The sequence below is a fragment of the Micromys minutus genome (assembly GCF_963924665.1).
Source record: "Micromys minutus genome assembly, chromosome: 29".
In the NCBI taxonomy this organism is placed as follows: Eukaryota; Metazoa; Chordata; class Mammalia; order Rodentia; family Muridae; genus Micromys; species Micromys minutus.
In genome coordinates this window covers 10,569,994-10,589,184 of record NC_137964.1, presented here as the reverse complement: position 1 = coordinate 10,589,184, position 19,191 = coordinate 10,569,994, and the positions used below count along the sequence as shown (strand labels likewise).

Here is a 19,191-nt window from a genome sequence, read left to right as displayed (position 1 = left end):
GTAGGTAGATAGATAGATAGATAGATAGATAGATAGATAGATAGATAGATAGATAGATAGATAGATAGATAGTCCCAGTGCTGGGACCAGGAGGTGGAGACAGGATTGCTGGGCTTGCTGGCTGCTAACCTAGGTCCAGGCTCAGTGAGAGACCTGTCTCAGGAAATGGAGTAGAAAGTGATCGAGACAGACCATGATGTCCTCTTCTGGCCTCTGCACACATGTGCACAGGTAGGTATGTACACTAATACACAGGCATGAGCATATAACAGGCATATACATGCATACTTGTACACATACATGTACCTAAATGCACAGATACACACAGAGAGATGCTGAACATCCCCTTTTTACATTTCAGAAAGACATTTCTAAATGGGCAGCTGATGTTGGACATGTATTGAACAACTGCTGTGCGCCTCCTGTGCAGTATGTTCTGGGTACTCAACTTGTAGTCTTGGGCTTCCAGATTACATCCATCTCCCAAGATCACCACAGCATTTATTTTTAACTTGTAGACTAAACAAAATCAGCTAAGTGCTCCTGGAACCTTCAAGTCTTAGATGCTGTCCCACACCCACACCAGGAGAATTTAACATCTTATCCCGATGTCCACTGAAACCAGGTCACTTCCGGAGCTGTGTCAACCTGCAGCGTGACACGTGCCTTGGCAGGTAGTGCATCCCCCATTATTGAAAGGATCCAAACAAGACTATCATGGAAGAAAACGAGTATTCGGGTAAGAAGATTCCCAAGTGCCAATGCCGGTGCTCATTTTGCCCAGGAGATTCAGGGTTTGGGGGTGGGGTGGTGTTCTTCAGTCCCTCTTTATCCAAGAGGGTGAATTCCCAAGAAGAGTCAGGAGGTAGAGTAGAGAGGGAGGTGAACATTGACTGACACCCATGGCACACAGCCAGGTGGAACAGGGAAATTCAAGTTCCCTCCCTTCTGTGACTCAACACCTTCCCAACAAAACTCAGCTCCAGCTGGACAGCCGGGGCACAGATAGAGTTGAAAGCCAATTTGAACAGGAACTTGGAATTCAGAATGAATTCTCAGGACCAGGGTAAGGAAGAGCTGGGGAGCAGCATGGGGAAACATCAAGACAGAGTTGGGGGGCAGCTGGGATGAAGGCTGAAGAGTTGTGTGGTATCTGGGGGTTGGACTTTGATTGTCAAGAATTGAGATGAGGTGTCTTATAACTAGGGTGGGGCTCAGGGTTGGGAACAGACATGAGGGTAGCAAGGACTTGAGGATCAAGGCATAAGTCTGGGGAGCTGGGGGTTAGAACTTACTAGGAGAAGGGGCATCCCTCTAGCATTGAGGCTTGGAGACCCAGCATTGCAAGAAAGAAGGGTGGGTCTCAGCTTCGGGCTCTAAGTCTGTCTCTCTGGAAATGTCCTGGACTGAAGTTTGACTCATTGTTTTCTGGAGTGTGGACAGACTCTAGTTGGATAAGCAAAAGTCCGTAGAGACAGACTCAGAGATACACAGAGGAGACATAGATAGACCGAGCTAAGGAGAATTGATGGACACACACCGTACAGGTAGACACAGTGGTAGACAGTTTGCACGTACAGAACATTGGGAAGGAAGGAGTCTGGGTCCACTGAGACCCTTGCTTCAGGTAGGTTTCTAGAGATGCTCCTTGGATGTTGAGACTCTAAGTGTCGGGGAAACAGGGGTGGAGTCCATACCCCCACGTACCTACCAATACTCTCCTTGCTACCAACAGGATACTGGGAGCCTTCTAGGAAGCGCAGTTGCTGTGCAAGACAGGGGACTCGGCTGATGCTGGTGGGGCTGCTGACCACAGCAATGTGGGCTGGCCTGCTAACTCTGCTTCTTCTATGGCGTAAGGACATCCACAGCCCCGTAGCTCCCCAACCTACTGAGACATTTTGATCCCATCCCAATGCCATCTGATCTCCCCCATCTTCTGTTTCATCTTCATGTCCAGCACCCATGGTTCTACCTGTACCCCCAACCCCAGCTAACAAATATCTATCCTTCTTGTCTGACCCTCTTCTCACTGACCCCCTAGACTGGGAAACGGAGAAGAATCTAAAACAGCTGGGAGACACTGCAATCCAGAATGGTATGAAAGGGTCGAGATGGGCTAACAAAAGTGCAGATTGGGATGGTCAGCTATTGTCATTCTCTTGCTACTGACCACTGTGGGGGGCTGCCTCAGTGGCACCCTCCTCCCTAGGGAGCCAACAGGCAGCATATAATACTTCCATCTCAGTAGAAAACGTCTTCAAAGTCTAGAGAAGGAAGGTTGTCTGTCATCTGACATCTGTTCAGATAATGGTTCACAAAACCACTTGGGCCTCCCTTTATTCTTCTTACTGTGGGTGTGAGCTACCAAGTGAAGAGAGAAAGATAAAGAAAGCTCTGAGTCTGGGGATGTAGTTCAGATGGCAGAGTGTGTGCCCTGGGTTCCATCCCCAGTGCTGCATAAACTAGGCACCCGTAGTACATACTTGTGATCCCAGTAACTGAAAAATGGAGGCAGGAGAATCAGAAGTTCTGGGTTACATGAGACCTATCCCAAAAGAGAAAGAAAGAAAGAAAGAAAGAAAGAAAGAAAGAAAGAAAGAAAGAAAGAAAGAAAGAGGGAGGGAAGAAGGAAGGAAGGAAGGAAGGAAGGAAAGAGAGAGAGAAAGGAAGGAAGGAAGGAAGGAAGGAAGGAAGGAAGGAAGGAAGGAAGGAAGGAAGAAGGAAAAGGTGGGGAGAAAAGTTCTCAAAAAATATGGCTACTGTTCTCAAAGGAAAGGGAGGGCATACCTGGTTATTCAGTTCTAGCCTGGACCTCCCATGCTCTGTGCAAAATTTATATTCTTTAAAGTAAAAGCTGCAGTTATTGTGGTGATGTGAAAGAGGTCCCTGAACTGAGGGTTGAGGTGAAGTACAACCTCAACCTTAACTGAGTGCCTTAGCTGGGTGTGTGGGTGCATGCTTGCCTGTTGTGTTAGGAGGTTGAGGCAGGAGGACGGCAGGCATGGATGCAACATGAACTGCAAAGTGGTAAAGGAGAAAAAAATGGGAGGGAAGGGGGAAGGGATGGACGGAAAGTGGGTCTTTGTGATTCTTAAAAATACCTCTTGTCTTCCTCCCTCTGTCCCAGCCTCCCGTGTTACCGAGGACTTACAAAAATACCAGAGTAATCAATTAGCCCAGAAGTCCCAGGGTGAGTCAGTCACCTCTTGTCGGTTTGGGTTAGGGAAGGAGAAAAGGGGCTGGAGTGGCCTTGGGTAGGCAGTGGTGGCTATCCATTCCAGGCTTCGAACCACACAGTAAGAAGGCAGTCTTAAGGCCCTACGGAGGAAGAGGTGGGGGGGGGGGCGAAACTTTCCAGGAACCTTATCACTGAGTTCTGCTCTCTGGGCAGCTGTTCAGATGTCACAAAACTTGCAAGAGCTCCAAGCTGAACAGAAGCAAATGAAAGCTCAAGGTAAGTCAGGGTGAGAAGAAACAGGAAGTTCCCCATCCCAAGAACCACATGGGCACAGGGGGCTGGAGGCTATGGTCAGGACTGGGGGTGGGGTGAAAGAAAGGAGAAGAAAGGGAGAGGAGGACCCCCTAAGCAGCATTTCAGGGTGACCTAATGGATAAGTAGCCTCTCTGAGACCAGACATACACCTTTCAGACTCTCAGCTCTCTCAGGACCTGAACGAACTCCAAGAGGATCTAATCAGCCTCAAATCCCAGAGTGAGATTCGGAAAGACAAGGAGAAAGGGGCAAAGTGAGTGGGAAGGTGTGGTGCTGGGAGAGGCCAGTCAGTGCCTGAATGCTGCACCCATCCCTACACCTTTCAGACTCCGAACTCACCCAGGACCTGAACAGACTCCAAGAGGATCTAGTCAACGTCAAATCCCAGGGTGAGACTTGAATGGCCAGGGGAAAGGGGCAAGTTGAGTGAGAAGGGAGTGATCCTTGGAGATGCCAGTCAGTGAATGCCGGGCCCGTCTCTGATCTCCATAGGCTTGAATGAGAAGCGCACAGCCTCGGATTCTCTGGATAAGCTCCAGGAAGAGGTGGCAAAGCTGTGGATAGAGATCCTGATGTCAAAGGGTGAGTCTGACCTGTTGTTGATGGTGGCCTATGACCAAATACTATGACATCCTGTGTGCGCCACGTGAGGGGACTGTGCTGGCAACTGTGTGGCATGGTGTGACTGAGGCTTTGGGTGATGTTCATGGATTTGAGTTGATGTGGGGGACCAAGACAGATGGGGACATAGAAGAACACCCTCTGCCGATGGGGGTGGGAGCCACACTGTTTTCCTCCCCCGGGATACAGCTCACCGCCACTAGCGTCCCTCCGTTTCTGTTGTCTGCCCAGCCAGGCAGAGAGATGTGGTCATCAGGAGTCCTGTCAGGGGTGGCAGGGACAGAGGGGCAGCTCCATGTTGTGAGCCCTGGAAGCAGCCTAAGGAGTTTCCTCAACTCTCCAGGGATCTCAACTCAGGTAAAACAGGATCTCTGTCTGTGATTTCAGAGAAGGATTTCAGAGCAAGCCAGTGTGATGAGGAATTGGAGTTTGTCCAGAGAGATCTGAACAAGGACTTTTTAAATTACTTTTACATTTTATTTACTTTATGTGCATGTATGTGTGGAGGAAATGCATGCCATGGCACACGTGTGGAGGTCTGAGGACAACTTTCAGAACCTTCTTCCACTTAGGTTCTGGCGATTGAACCTAGGTCTTCATACTTAGCAGCAAGCTCCTTTAGCCACTGAGCCTTTTCACTAGCCCTAATATAGATGTAAGCGTAAGAGTTAAGACAAAGAAAGGGTCCTTAAGAAGAAAAGACAGATGTTAATCTCTTGTCTTCCTGCTCCTTTTGTACCTTCCTTGTCTCTCTCCCCCCTAAATTTGTCCCTGGATGTTTTGGGGATCTCAGTGTCTCTTTCTCTATATCTCTATCTCAATCTCTGCCTTTTGTACATTAGTTTCAATGTAGTCTGTAGCTCCTTTGTAAACCAATTTAAAAATTAATAATAAAAAAAAAGAAGAAAAGATAGAGCCAACTGTGGGCTTCTCAGGCAGCAGCATCTGGTTCCCTCCAGTAATCACAGGTGGGATTTGGTGGGTTCTGAGGTTGTCTTCAAAGGCCTGTTAAAGAGTGTGTGTGTGTGTGTGTGTGTGTGTGTGTGTGTGTGTGTGTAGGGGATGGAGAGGTGTGTGTGTGTGTGTGTAGGGGATGGAGAGGTGTGTGTGTGTGTAGGGGATGGAGAGGTGTGTGTGTGTGTGTGTGTGTGTGTGTGTGTGTAGGGGATGGAGAGGTGTGTGTGTATGTGTGTGTGTGTAGGGGATAGAGAGGTGTGTGTGTGTGTGTGTGTGTAGGGGATGGAGAGGTATGTGTGTGTGTGTGTGTGTGTAGGGGATGGAGAGGTGTGTGTGTGTGTGTGTGTGTGTGTAGGGGATGGAGAGGTGTGTGTGTGTGTGTGTGTGTGTGGTGTAGGGGGATGGAGAGGTGTATACATGTGGCATGGTACATGTATGAAAGTCGGAGGACAATCTCAGGTGTCAGTCCTTGCCTTCCATCTTGTTTGAGAGAGGATCTGTTGTTATTACCAGTGGCATATGCCAGGCTGGCTGGCCCATGAGTGTCCCCAGGCTTTTCTGCCTATGCCCCTGCCTCACACCTTGCCATGGGAGTGATGGGATGACAGGCTCATGCTCCATGTCCCGCTTTAACCAGATCTGGGGATCCAAACCGAGGTCCTCATGCTTGCTCCGCCCGGAGAATTTAAATGAGCCCTGGCAGTTCCCAAGAGGGTGACCATCGAGGAGGCAAAAAACCCAGAGGCACAAGAAGGCAGGGCTTTTTTTTTTTTTTTTTACTGTACACAGAACCAACCGTCTTGTTTGGTTGTCCTTGGACATAGCTGGCAGAGGGATGAAGTCCAGCCTGAGATCACTGATCGCTGTTTTAATATAAAACATCCATCTGTGGGAAGAACAGAGATGCCCGCCCACTGTCTCTATACAGGCAGCCTCCGAAGCAAACGCTAATTGTGCTGAACGCCTTGCCTCTGCTGTAGAGAGGCTCCTGTCAGACTCCAGCACGAGGGGGGCTTCTTTCCTTTGTCGTGTTCCCATAACCCCACAATGTCCCTCTCCTTCTGTGCCACCTCACCCTCACCACAGCAGCCTGTCTACACTGACACACTCAGTGCTAAGAGACATGAGCTCACTGCCGGGGACAGCGCGGATGGCGGGAATGTCGGCCAGCGGGACGAGAACAAGGTGGCGATGCCGCCCTCCCTACACTGGCACCTCATTGCCCTTGGCTTTTCTCCCTTGAGCTTCTGGAAAGTCCCAGCTGCCCCAGAGGGATAAGAGAAGGGGAAGGAACTTTGCTTGGTCAGAAGGAGTCCCCATCCCCTGGGACATGAGGCTCTGGGGATCCCAGCAGAAAACCCCTGTGGTTTCTTGGGGTGTAGAATGAGGGGACTCTAGGTCAGGTTCATTGCTCACAGATTTCTCCCCACTTACCCTTTCTCTTAGTACACACATGGATACACACCACATGTATGCCACACATATACATAACACACATAAAACAACACACACATCACCTATACACAACATACTTCACGCTACACACATGCCTCACATACACATGCACCACATATACAGACCACATTACACACAGATCGCATTACACACAGACCATACACAGACCACACACATAGTACATACATACTACATACACACACTCTCTTCTCTGCTTCCCACCTCACTACAGGGGAAACAGAATCACTGATGTATTTATTCACAAGATCCAAACAGGCCCCATGCTTGCTCAGGACTCTACCCACTGAGGTATCTCCCACATACAAGTCTGATCCCTGGAATCTGACCTCAGCTCTGGGACTGTCCCCTGCCCTCGAATGTGTGTGTGTGTGTGTGTGTGTGTGTGTGTGTGTGTGTGTGTTTCTCTCCCTCCCTGTCGCCCTCCTCTTTTCTTTCCTTTTGATCTTTTTCAAATATCCTTTGAATATTTTCAAAATCTATTTCAGTTTTAATTATGAGGCAGGGGCACTGTGCACGTGAGTTTGGACTTTTATACCCGTGGCCATCAGCTGCAAAGAGCTAGAGTTACAGGCTGTTGTGAGCTGTCGAATGTGGTTGCTGGAAAAACTTGGGACTTCTGCAAGAGCCATACATGCTCTTAATATCTGCTTTGACTGAGGTGTCTATTGGGGCGGAGCTGTGGATCAGGTGCCTAGGGTTGGTGCTCTGGCTGTAGTGTCTGTGGGGATGGAGGGTAGCTGAGGTCTCTTTAGGGGTGGAGTATAATTGAGGTGTCTGTGAAAGTGAGAAGCAGCTGAGGTAACTGGGCAAGGGGTACCTGAGGCATCTATGAGGTGAGGGACAGCTGGGGGATCTATGGGAGAGGGATGTGGCTGAGGTGTCTGTGGTGATGGTGGTCGTGTCTGAGAAGGTCTCACCAAAGAACTGGCTGGTTTTGGAGATTCCCTGCAGAAAGCAATCTGGTTAGGCTTTATGCTTGGAGGGATGGGGCCAGTTCCTCCGACCCAGGTCCCTGGGTGACATTACCCACCACGGTATTCCTGAGCCTCTCTTCCATGTGTGACCACAGGAACTGCTTGCAACGTATGTCCCAAGAACTGGCTCCACTTCCAGCAGAAGTGCTACTATTTTGGCAAGGGCTCCAAGCAGTGGAACCAGGCCAGGTTTGCCTGCAGAAACCTGGAAGGGCAGCTCGTCAGCATTCACAGCCAAAAGGAGCAGGTAGTTGGGCTCTAAAGAGACTGTGGGCAACAGGGTAGCAGTAGGTGGGGGGGGGGGCACGGGATCCCACCCTGGCCTTCTGGAATGGAAGGCGAGAGACAATATCCCTCTCCGCCTAGGACTTCCTGATGCAGCACATTGAGAGGGATTCCTGGATTGGCCTCCAGGATCTCAGTATGGAGGGAGAGTTCGTGTGGCCCAATGGGAGCCCTGTGGGTTATAGGTAAATGGAATTCTGGGAAACAGGTGAGGTAGGAGAAATGGAGTTCGGGGCTCAGGGAAAGGGCACTATGGGCTACAGATTAAGGAAAGTCCTAGACTGCCCTAGCTATAGGGAAGGACCTGAGGAAGCAACAGCAGGCACGGAAGTGGAGGGGGTACAAGAGTAATGGGGGGAGCCCAGGTACAGATCGCCAAAGGTGAAACCTGCGATCTGAAAGGAGGCTAATAGGGGGAGGGTCCACAGAGAAGGGACACTCTGTGACTAGGGCGGTGTTTCTTGTTCCAGCAACTGGAATCCAGGGGAGCCCAACAATGGGGGCCAGGGCGAGGACTGTGTGATGATACGGGGATCCGGCCAGTGGAACGACGCCTTCTGCCGCAGCTACCTGGATGCCTGGGTGTGTGAGCAGCTAGCAACATGCGAGCTATCTGCCCCCTTAGCCTCTGTGAGTCCAACAGGACCCACCCCAAGAAATGAACCCTGACAACCTCCTGCTCACCCTCTTCTGGATCTCCCCTACCTTTACCATGGACACAGCCAGGCCTTGAGGATGATGCCCCTGTCAAGGCCTGGGCCCCTCCCTCTCTGTGACTGAAGGCTGTGAGTTTTGAGTATGTTCCCACCCACACTGAAGCAGCCAGTGGATGCCAGCTCCTGCCAGCTACCCAGAAACCCTCTGCTGCTCTCCAGCTAAGCTGGCCATTCCACTCCGTCTGCCCTCCTCAAACCTGAGCCCCAGCCATGCAAGCTCCCTGCCCATTGGCATGCGTGTGGGCAGCTGAGCCAAGCAGGAAGCCGCTTAGAACTAAGATGTTGAAGGAGGCTCCTTCAGCAGTCCCCACCTCCTGAGTTTTCCTTCCGCTCTGCATCAGAGAACAGAGGCTCCCTCTCCCCAGGATCTGGAAGTGAGACCTCCAGATTGGTGAAATTGGGTCCTCAGCACTTCTACCCTCTTTGGGGGCCATACCAGATGTGCTCCTGGTGTGGGAGATATCGAAGGGACTCTGGCCAGCTCCAGCATGGAGAGCTTGGCTCTGGTAGGCTTTGCCCTCCTCTCCCACTCCTTCTGCCAGCCCCCAAGGTCTCTTCCCTTATTTGTCCACTTCCTCCTCCTGAGGCTGACTACCAAGGTCCAGCTATCAGAAGCCCCCTTTGTTTCACCTAATGAACATGCCCAATCAAAATGCACCAATGCACCCTAGCCCAGTCTACCCAGACCACCCTTTCTGTCTTCATAAAAATGACACCTGAGTCAGAAAGCAGCCACCTAACTTTTCTTTCCTGCTTGATTAAGAATCTCCCAGTGGGGGCTGGAGAGATGGCTCAGCGGTTAGGAGCACTCGCTGTTCTTCCAGAGGTCCTGAGTTCAAATCCCAGCAACCACATGATGGCTTACAACCATCTGTAATGGGATCTGATGCCCTCTTCTGGTGTGTCTGAAGACAGCTACAGTGTACTTACATATAATAAATAAATAAATCTTTAAAAAAAAAAAAAAGAATCTCCCAGTAGAAACAGGTGTTTGGTGTGGTTTGTGCCTAATCCATACTCCAGGAGGGAACTCCTGCTGTGCGGGGGTGGGGGGGAGGGGTGCTCCTTTAGGTATAAGCTGACAGTTTCAGAGACTTGGTGCCCACAGCTCTCTCTGAGAATGATGCACAATTGATACGGAATTTACACTTTCCCTGTCCCGGTTATCCCTTCTCCTACATCCTTATAATCACATGCTAGGCAGGGGTGGGAGTGAGGCTCAGAAGCATGTGATCCCCAGCTAGCTGTGCTGGTGCTTAGCTAGGATCCAAGTTCACTTCCACTCTCTGGCTGTAGGGCCAGCCTGGGCAATTCAGTGAGACCCAAGTAAAGGTAAGAGGGCCGTCGGCGACCAGGGCTGAATCCCCATCTCCGGGATCGATACGGTGGAAGGAAAGAACCAAGTCCCAAAAGTTGTCCTCTTTAGACACACTTACGTACAGAAACACATTTTTAAAAGATGCTTAATGAGGAATGGAACTGAGAAAGGCATCTCGCATCAGTCCCTGGCTCTACATGCACACACCAAATAAACATTTTTAGAAATAAGGTGGGGGGCTAGAGGCATGGCCCAACAGTTAATAACACACTGCTCTTCCTTAGGATGGCGGGGGAGCTGTTTCAGATGGCAACACTCATATTAGATGGCACACAGCAACCTGCAACAGCTCTAAATCGCATGCCCCCTTCTGGCCTCCAGTGACGCACGTGCGCGCGCACACACACACATAAAGTCTTAAAAAATAATAATAGTCAAGGGTGGTGGTGCTCAACTTTAATCTCAGCACTAGGGAGGTAGACCTCTGAGTGTGAGGCCAGCCTGGTCTACACAGCGAGCTCCAGGTCAGCCAGGAAAACACAAATTCAGACTCTGCTTAAAACAGTAAATGGGATGAGCCACTAAAGTTAAACAGTCTCCTGTAGAGTCAGAAGGGCTGGGAAGTCATTGTCATCCTTAAATGTAGAGCAAAGTTGAAGCCAGCCTGTGCTAACAGAAACCTGTCTCAGAATACATTTTTAAAATATTAACCTTAAAACCCTCTTAAGTTTCCAGACGATTCAGGGCTCTACCTCCTCTGGGAGGCTGGCGTACCACTGTTCTCGGTGTGATCCCCAGGGCACCCAGAAGCTCTCCAGAATGGACCAGAAACAAATTCTTAAGCACACCCCAAAAACCACAGAATCTGACTGTAGAGGTAAAACCTACAGTTGGTTTTGTTTTGAAACCACCTGAGTTTTTAAGTCCTCCGGGTGACTCTGACGCCCTGGAGAACCGTTTCTCAAAAGTCCCAGGGAGACCTCTGAGAGTGAGGCTGGAATGCAAAGTTCTGGTCCAGTAAGTCTAGGGGTGGAGCAGGGATTCTGCATGTGGGACAACAGTGCTGACTCTGATATCCATGCTGGTGTTGATGCTGATGCTGACAGTCCACAAGCCACTTTGAGTGGCCAAGGTCGAAAGGGAGAATAGCCACTCTCCGTATATTTTCCAGGCACACAGTCATACCCTCTCCTTCACTATCTGACTTTTAGTTTTTTAGAACAAATGAAGAGTTGAGGAAAAAAAAACTGAGTTTCATGGGAAGAGTACCCCTGCCTCACACCTGTTTATGAAAGAGTCCTGGGCTGCCAAAGCTGGTCTCAAACTTGCTAAATAGCAGAGGATGGCCTCGAACTTATGATCTTTCCCCCTCTACCTTCCTAGTGCTGGGATGAGATAATTTGCACCACTATGCTCATTTTATGTGGCATAAGGAACCAAACCCAGGGCACTCTACAAACTGGGCTATAGCACTGGCCCTGGTCCCTCTTAACCTCATATCCCTGCCCCCACCTCTCCAGACTGCAGGCTCCAACGATAATTCCATAGGTGCCCTATCTCCCCAGTACATGCCAGCCTCCAACCTTATCTGAAGACCAGAAGCCACTTCCTTACTCTCCAGCTATGCCTGACAAGCTTGCCTTCGGAATCCCTCAGTCAGGGGCTCGGGACCAGGATCAGGATATGGGCAGATCTGACGCCCCTACACAAGACACAACACAAGCTTGGGAACAGGGTCTGTTCATCCTTTATCTCCTGTGGGGTCAGCGTCCCTCCAGTGCCCGATCTCGGGCAATAACAGCCTCTTCGAACTTGATCATGAGTGTGGTCCCCTTGTGCCAGTGCGCCGTAACCTTGGCGGGGAAGCCGCTGTGGGTGAGCACAGCCTCCACGATGCCCGCTGTGAAGCTGGCACAGTTCAGTGTGCTGTTCTCCTTGGGCACAGAGATGTAGGTGTTAATGAGAGGCTCCCTCTCAATGATGTAGAAAGTGCGGGCGTCATCATTGGCCTGCTCCAGCTTGTCCGCCTCCTTGCCGAACAGTGCCTTCCACACCGCACCCTTGACGAACAGCAGTGCACCCAGCACCTTGGTCTCGCGCCGGGCACCCTTCTCACGGGCCACCAGGGCATCTAGGACTCGGGCGCCCACCTGGCGGCCCAGGGCAGCCAAGCGAGCCTGGAGCTCTGCCACAGAGAAAACGCGGCTCTGACAATGCTGCACCAGCTCGGAGAAGAGAAGGGCAAAGGCGCTCAGGCTCACCTCGGTGCGGGGCCGCACCAGTGCGCGCTCTAGCAGCGCCGACTTCCCGCGTGTGAAACGCGCCTCCATGATGCGGTCCTGCAGGGAGACCAAAAGTCAGGGCGATGGTAGATAAGGCCTGGCACCAAGGGCCAGAAGGAGAACCAGGATACCCATACAACCAGTCTGTACCAGCGCTGAGCACTGGTGTCATACAGATGAGAAGGAAAGCAGACACTGAACCGCTGGTAACACACCCCTTAATGTTTAGCAAGCAAACTACAAATACCAGAGTAAGTGCTTCATAAACTTGCCTGCCAATGGGGAAGAGAGATACGGTCTAGAGAAGAGGGCTCAGCCCTTCAAAGCATGTACTGTTCTTGCAAATCACGTGACGTCGGTTTCCAGCACCCACTCCACTTTGCTCACAACTACCTGTAACTCCAGCTTCACGAAGAAGCGATGTTCCCGGCCTCTGCGCTGCACTCACACGCACAAACCCATACTGAGACGCCCGTGCGTGTGAAGAATTAAAAAGAAATCTTTAACACGGAGCAAGAGAAACTACCCCAAACCTGGCGAGCCAAGAGATTTCCTCATCAGGAAAAGAATTTGGGGATATGGCTCAACTGGTACTGTGCTCACCTAGCATACATGAAACCCCGGGTTTGATTCCCTGAACTGCATAAAGCCAGGGATAGTGGTACACGTCTGTAATCCCTGAACTCAGGAGGTGGAGGCAGAGGCAGGAGGATCAGGAGTCTGAGGTCATCCTCTGCTACAAATAGAGTTTGAGACCAACCTAATCTACATGAGACCTTGTCTCTACCAAAAAAAGGGGGGGGGGAGGCTGGAAAGAGGGTTAAGCAGTTAAAGCAGAGTTAAGCAATTAAGATCATTCATTCTTTGCCCTTACAAAGAGACTGAGTTTGAATTCCAGCACCCACATGGTAATTCACACGATCCGTAACTAGATCTAGTCTAGTCAGTCCTCTGACCACTGAGAGCACCAAGTACACATATGGTGCACATACATATGTGCAAACAGAACACCTAAAGCTCAGAAACATAAAGCTCAAACAAGTCTTCCTAAAGAACTATCCGTGGGGCTGGCAAGATGGCTCCGAAGGTGAAGACTCTTACCTGACAACCCCAGTTTGATCCCAGGACCCGGAAAGAGAGAACTCACTCTCAAACGCTGTCCTCTTACCCCCATATACACTGCACACAAGCAGGCAATGAATAAATTTTTTAAAATGTCATTTTTAAGAAGCTGGCACATGGCCGGGGAATGGTTAAAACTTAAGGTACCAGGCAAAGTGCAAGCCTTTAATCCCAGCACTCAGGAAGCAGAGGCATCTCTGTGAGTTGGTGGACAGCCAGGTCTGTTCCACAGAGAAACTGTCTCAAAAAGAAATGAAAGGGGTGGAGAGGCCATGAAACTGTGGGGGTACACACCTGTAGCCCCAGCACTCCAGAGACTGAGGCAGTAGGTAGCATAAAGTACCCAGCCCCATGACTTCCAGGACTGCCTAGCCCACAGTGAGACCCTGTGCGATGGTTCGCCTTCACTACCTAGACTTAGAAATACCATGAAAACAGGTCTCTGGATTTCCAGAGAGGTAAGACCCATTCTGAACATGCGCATCCTACAGCTGAATAAAAAGAATGAAGTTATCTGAGCGCCAGCCTTCGACTGTGGATGCGGCGGCGGCAGCAGCTGCCTCACGCTCCTGCCGTGATTTGTCAATAGCCAAATAAACAGACTTTTCCTTCCTTTAGTCGCTTCTGTCAGGTATATATGGCCATAGCAACAATGAGAAAAGCACTAATACACCCTGTCTTTAAAGCGGTGGCGGGGAGGGGGGATGAACAATGGAGAGGGGACAGAGAATACGTTTTCCCTAGCTGGCATGGGCTCCAGCCCTGACTACCCTAGAGACCTTCCTGCCCAACCCCCTCCAGGAAAGCCAGAAAAGTGTGTGACAGTAAGGGACAGAGGTGAGTCAAGGCCAAGCCAGGAGGGGGGTGCAGAAAATCCCCAAGCCTACAACCTGAGGATGGGGAGCGGCGGAAGTGTCTATTTGCCACGAAGGAAGCCGTTTCCACGGTGACCCTTAACTCTAAAGGAGCTCCCGTTGGGAACTCACACTCCCACAAACTCTAGAAAACTGCACGGATGGTGGGGAAACTAGTGGAGGGGCCAGGAGGAAGCTCCGAGAGCCTCTGGGCCTCCCGTGCAGGGAGCCGCAACTGAGAATGGAAACCAAAATGGAATCCGGAGACTGAGGGCCCTGATGTGTCTCCAGGTGAAGCCTTCATTGCTTCTTGGGGATGGATTGGAGCCGACAGCCCTCCCCTACAAAGCATGCCCCAGGGGCCGGGTCTTGGGGGATTAGGATGTCCCAGCTCCCCAGCTGGGGAAGGGAGCCGTGCACCACGCTCCACTCGGCTGCTCTAGGACGCTCGGCTGGGACCGCGGAACCCGCATCACCCCTAGGAAAACCCAACGCGGACTGACCCGGGAACGCTGCTCGGGACGCACAGAAAAAAAGACGAGGCCCGTGCGCGCCGGAGTAGGTTCTCGGGAGGAGAAAAGGTCTCAACCGGAACTGTGCTGCGGAAGGGTCAGCGGAACTTCCTGATGGCGTCGTAAAAGGCCTGTGAGTGCGCAGGCGTGTGCGGGCTATAGCCTGTGTGTGTGCACGGAGGGCGGGGCCGTGCGGTGACAGAGAGCGGCAGCTAGGGGGCGCCCGTGTCCCGGCCCAGAGACCCAGAACCGGTCTGCGCTGAATTTTGTGGCATTGCTTTAAGAGGTGGCCTTTGAGCAGAGTATTCTGTCCCAGGAGCACGTGCATGCCCTCGGGCACGTATTTTCCTTGTGTATGTACGTGAGCCGTGAATGTGATGTATTTACACGCAATTTACCCTGACACGTGATTTTTACCCGTGGGTGAGGGAGAACACTTGATCTGGGGGTGTTTTTCCATCTTTCACAGGTGTAGCTGCAAGGCTTTTAGCAGGAGTTTTACCTGCGGAGGCATCTGACCATCCTTTTGTTTCCTTTGTGTGTCAGTGTATTCCAAGTGCCCAACACTCCTGTGTGCAGAGGCGAGAGGTTGACACTGAGTGGCTATCTCTGGAGCTTATTTTAAGACAGGGTCTAATTACTGAACCATTTCTGCTAGCTGGCAAGCAAGCATCTCAGAGAATCCGTCTGTCTGTCCCACAGACATATATCACTGGCCTGGCAGTTCTGGGGTTACAGGTGTGCACCAACACACACTGCTTGTTTGTTTGTTCTTTGTTTTTTGGGGAGGGGTTTGTTTTTTGGGTTTTTTTTTTTTTTTTTTTTTTTTTTTTTTTTTTTTGGTTTTGTTTGATGTAGGTACTCAGGATCAAACTCAGGTCTTCAGGATTATACTTTATCTGTTATATTAAGACACTTCCCTGGCCCCTTAATTTTTTGTGTGTGTGCCATGCATTGGTTGGTTGGTAGTTGTTTGAAACAGCCTTGCTGTGTAGCCTAAGATGACCACAAGATTAAGGTGACAAATGTGCCCAGGGCTTCCTGGGTTTAGCTGATCTTGATAAGAGAGGCAGAAAGAATGTAGGTGATTTTCTCCTGGAGTCTACTCCTATCTCCAGCCTGCATCCGTCCTCTGCAGGTGGAATTATCTCTTTTACAGTGCTGGGGATGAAACCCAGCGTCTCGTGCTGGCTAGGCAAGCGCCTTACAGATGAACCATGCCATTGCCCCACGTTTAATTTAAAAACTCCTAGCACTAAGACAGACGCAGATACTTACACCCAACCATTGCACTAAATTCGGGAACCCCTGTGTTTAAATTAGGGGAAGAATTGAAGAAGCTGAAGGGGAGGATAGGACCCCATAGGAAGATGTTCTGACTCTCTTCTCTCCCTGACCCCTTCCTTCCCCTCCCCCTCTCTCCACTTGTTCCTGGATGGCCTCTCCTTTTCTCCCAGCCCCCCTCGCTCTCTCCTCCCTTCCCAACTCCCTTTCCCATACCCTAAATAAACTCTATTCTGTACTACCTCAGGGGGAAGGGATGCCTCAGCATGGGCCCACCGAGGCACCCCTCCCACCTGGTACGGTGATACCTGGCTCTATCAAACATATCCTTGGTTCTTTTTTTTTTTTTTTTTCCATAAAACACAACACATATATTCAGAGATGTAGCCAGGCATAGGGACACATACCTTAAATAAATATCACTATTTTATACTCATCAGCAGAGAGGCTTCATCCAGCTACTAATGGGAGCAGTTGCAGAGTCCACAGCCAAACAGGAGGCCGAGCTCAGGGAACTCTGGGAAAGAGGGGGAGGAAGGGTTGTAGGAGCCAGAGAAGTCAAGGACAACACAAGGAAAGCGCCCACAGAATTAACTAACCAGGGGTCATAGAGGTTCGCACAGACTGAATCAATAGTCTAGGAGCCTGTGTGGGTCAGACAGAGACCCTCTGAGGTTTGTGCCTGTGTGGGTCAGACATAGACCCTCTGAGGTTTGTGCCTGTGTGGGTCAGACATAGACCCTCTGACTTTGTTATGTTTTGTAGCTTGGTTTTTATGTGAGATTCCTAACAGTGGCAGCAAAGGCTATCACTGACTCTTTTGCATGTTTTTGGGACCCCTTTCCTCCTGCCGACCTGCCTTGTCCAGCCCAAATATGAGAAGGTGGACGTATCTAGTCTCATTGCCGCTTCATTGGTTGATATCCCTGGGAGGCCTGCCCTTTTCTGAAGGAGTGGATCTGGGGGGGAGGGAAGGTGGGAGGGAAGGACTGGGAGGAGAGGGAGGTGAACCCACTGTCGGGGTGTGATACCTGAGAGAAGAATTAAAAGAACTATAAAAAGAAATGTAAATGACTTGGGGCGCTCTAGCTAAAGAACTCAAAATTTTAAAAATAAACGAGTAAACGCCAGCATTCAGTAGGCAGAGGCAGGTGGCTCTCTGTGAGTTTGAGGACAGCCCAGTCTCCACAGGGAGTTCCACAGGGTTACATAATGAGATCCTGTCTCAAAAGAGATGAAAGAAGAGGAGGCCATGTGTCTATGGAGACCAGAAGACAACCTTGAGTGTTTAGACCTGACTGATAACAAACTCAGTCAGACCCCCACCTTCCTCTGCCTCCCAAGTGTTGGGATTAAAGGCATGCACCACTACACCTGGAATTTTTGAGATATGGTCTCTTTCTGGGGCTTGGAGCTCCCCAATTCAGCCATGATGGCAGGCCATGAGCCTCAAAGATCCCCATCTTTGTCTCCTCAGCTCTGGGATTACCATTGTGCACTAATGGGTTTTGGGGGGTTGAAGTAAGGCCCTTTTAACTTGTGCAGCAATCACTGCACAGAATAGATTGTCCCCTGGCCCAAAATACTATTTTTTTTAAATGCTCTAGGACATTTTGGTGCTGGAAAGATGTCTCAGTGATGAAGGCTACTGTTGCTCTTTGAAAGGACCAAGATGGGGGCTGGAGAGATGGCTCAGAGGTTAAGAGCACTGACTGTTCTTCCAGAGGTCCTGAGTTCACATCCCAGCAACCACACAGTGGCTTACAACCATCATCTAATGAGACCTGGTGCCCTCTTCTGGTGTGTCTGAAGACAGCTACAGTGTACTTACATATAATAAATAAAGCTTTTAAAAAAGAATCAAGGTTCAATTCTCAGCACCCACATCGTCATTCACGACCACTCCAAGGACCCGATGCTCTTCCCTGACATCCTTCTCTATTAATAAGCTTATTACATTTTAATTTATTTTGTGTGTAATATGTGTGTGTGCGTGCACGTGCACGCACACACGCGCTGTATGAGAAGAGGTCAGAGGACAGCTTTTGGTAATCAATTCTCCCACTATTTGAGTCCTGGGGACAGTAAAGTTACCAGCATTGGTAGCAAGCACCTTACTCACGGAACCGTCTTACTAGACCTAAAATACTATTTTTTAATTAATATAGCCCCTTACACATTTTCCTGATGGGTTTGATCAACTTGACACAAACCTAGACATACTTGGGACAGAGGAAGCTTGAGAGAGGACATACCTCCATCAGATTGTCTTTACGGGTGGGAGGACCCAGCTCACTAGTAGGTGGTCTGGGGTTGTTTAAGAAAATGAGATAAAGAAGCCAAGAGGAGCAAGCCAGTGAGTAGCGGTGCACCGTGCCCTCTGCTTTAGTCCCTGCCTCAAGTTCCTGCCCTGACTTCCTTAGCTGAGAAGCTGTAATGTGAATATGGAAGCCAAACAGACCCTTTCCTCCCCAAGGAGTTTTGGTCCTGGTATTTCACCACAGCGATAGTAACCTAACTAAGACGCAAACTGTTATCATTCTATCACATAGTTGTGTGGAGAGCCTTGGGTGACACTTCTAGGAGTTTGGCTTTTGTCACTGGGCTCGGAGGGGGCTCAGATAAGAATATCAGAAACAGGGACCGAGGGGCTTTGTTGACTACTTTGCTGAAATACTACCTTATGGGATCTCTCTGCTTACGACTTTACTTAATCACCATCTCACGTGGTCTCCTTGGTTACTGCTTCCCCTGATTACTTTGTCTTTGGTCTGAGAACTGACCAGGTGGTGCCTAGAATGATATAAAAACAGGCTGGAGAGAAATCAAAAAATGTTCCAGTCTCAGTACAGACTGGAGTCATGTTATAATTTTTGCCTGTTTTTCAGTTCTCCCTCCCTCGCTTGAGACCCCGTTAGCTGACTTGGTCATAGATGCTATTTTAAAGAAGGTAGACATATGTGTGTGTGTGAGCTCCCTGCTGCTCCGGAGGCTGGAGCAGAAGGATTCCTTCAGTTCAGAAATCTGAGGCCAGCCTAACGTTACCGAGGCTCTGCCTATAAATGAATAATGTTAATAATGGATACTGATTTTTTTTTTCCTTTCTCCTTTTTCCCCTTTTCCTTTTGCTATGCCTCTTGGCTTTGTTGTTGCCACTTCTTCCTAGTGTCAAAACACCAAGCGTGTATTTTCAAAATAGATACAGCTCGGCTCATACTGCCCACACGTGAAGGACACAGGATCTGCTACTAGATGGCTTGAGTGAACGATGTTCTTTTTCTCTCTCTCTCGGGA

General features: G+C 50.0%; 2 protein-coding genes across 4 annotated transcripts; one reads left to right on the top strand and one right to left on the bottom strand.

Moving 5' to 3' along the window:
* Positions 1–717: 717 nt before the first annotated feature.
* FCER2 (Fc epsilon receptor II) lies at positions 718–8,478 on the top strand (the record flags this gene model as incomplete). 3 transcript variants are annotated; one of them, XM_080940489.1, is made up of 11 exons in its annotated part: positions 718–739; positions 1,817–1,855; positions 2,045–2,098; positions 3,131–3,193; positions 3,395–3,457; positions 3,653–3,715; positions 3,823–3,885; positions 3,989–4,078; positions 7,620–7,771; positions 7,891–7,994; positions 8,280–8,478. In XM_080940489.1, the coding sequence occupies 11 exons, from the start codon at positions 718–720 to the stop codon at positions 8,476–8,478; spliced, it is 912 nt and encodes a 303-aa protein (XP_080796615.1). The 3 variants fall into 3 exon arrangements, with proteins under 3 accessions (XP_080796615.1, XP_080796614.1, XP_080796616.1); XM_080940488.1 differs by having other exon boundaries at positions 1,736–1,855; XM_080940490.1 differs by lacking the exon at positions 1,817–1,855.
* Positions 8,479–10,279: 1,801 nt separating this feature from the next.
* On the bottom strand, positions 10,280–14,726 carry TRAPPC5 (trafficking protein particle complex subunit 5). The gene is made up of 2 exons (XM_080941387.1): positions 14,605–14,726; positions 10,280–12,182 (listed from the first exon to the last, which is right to left on the bottom strand). The coding sequence occupies exon 2, from the start codon at positions 12,171–12,173 to the stop codon at positions 11,607–11,609; it is 567 nt and encodes a 188-aa protein (XP_080797513.1). The 5' UTR covers positions 12,174–12,182; positions 14,605–14,726; the 3' UTR covers positions 10,280–11,606.
* Between the last annotated feature and the right edge of the window lie 4,465 nt (positions 14,727–19,191).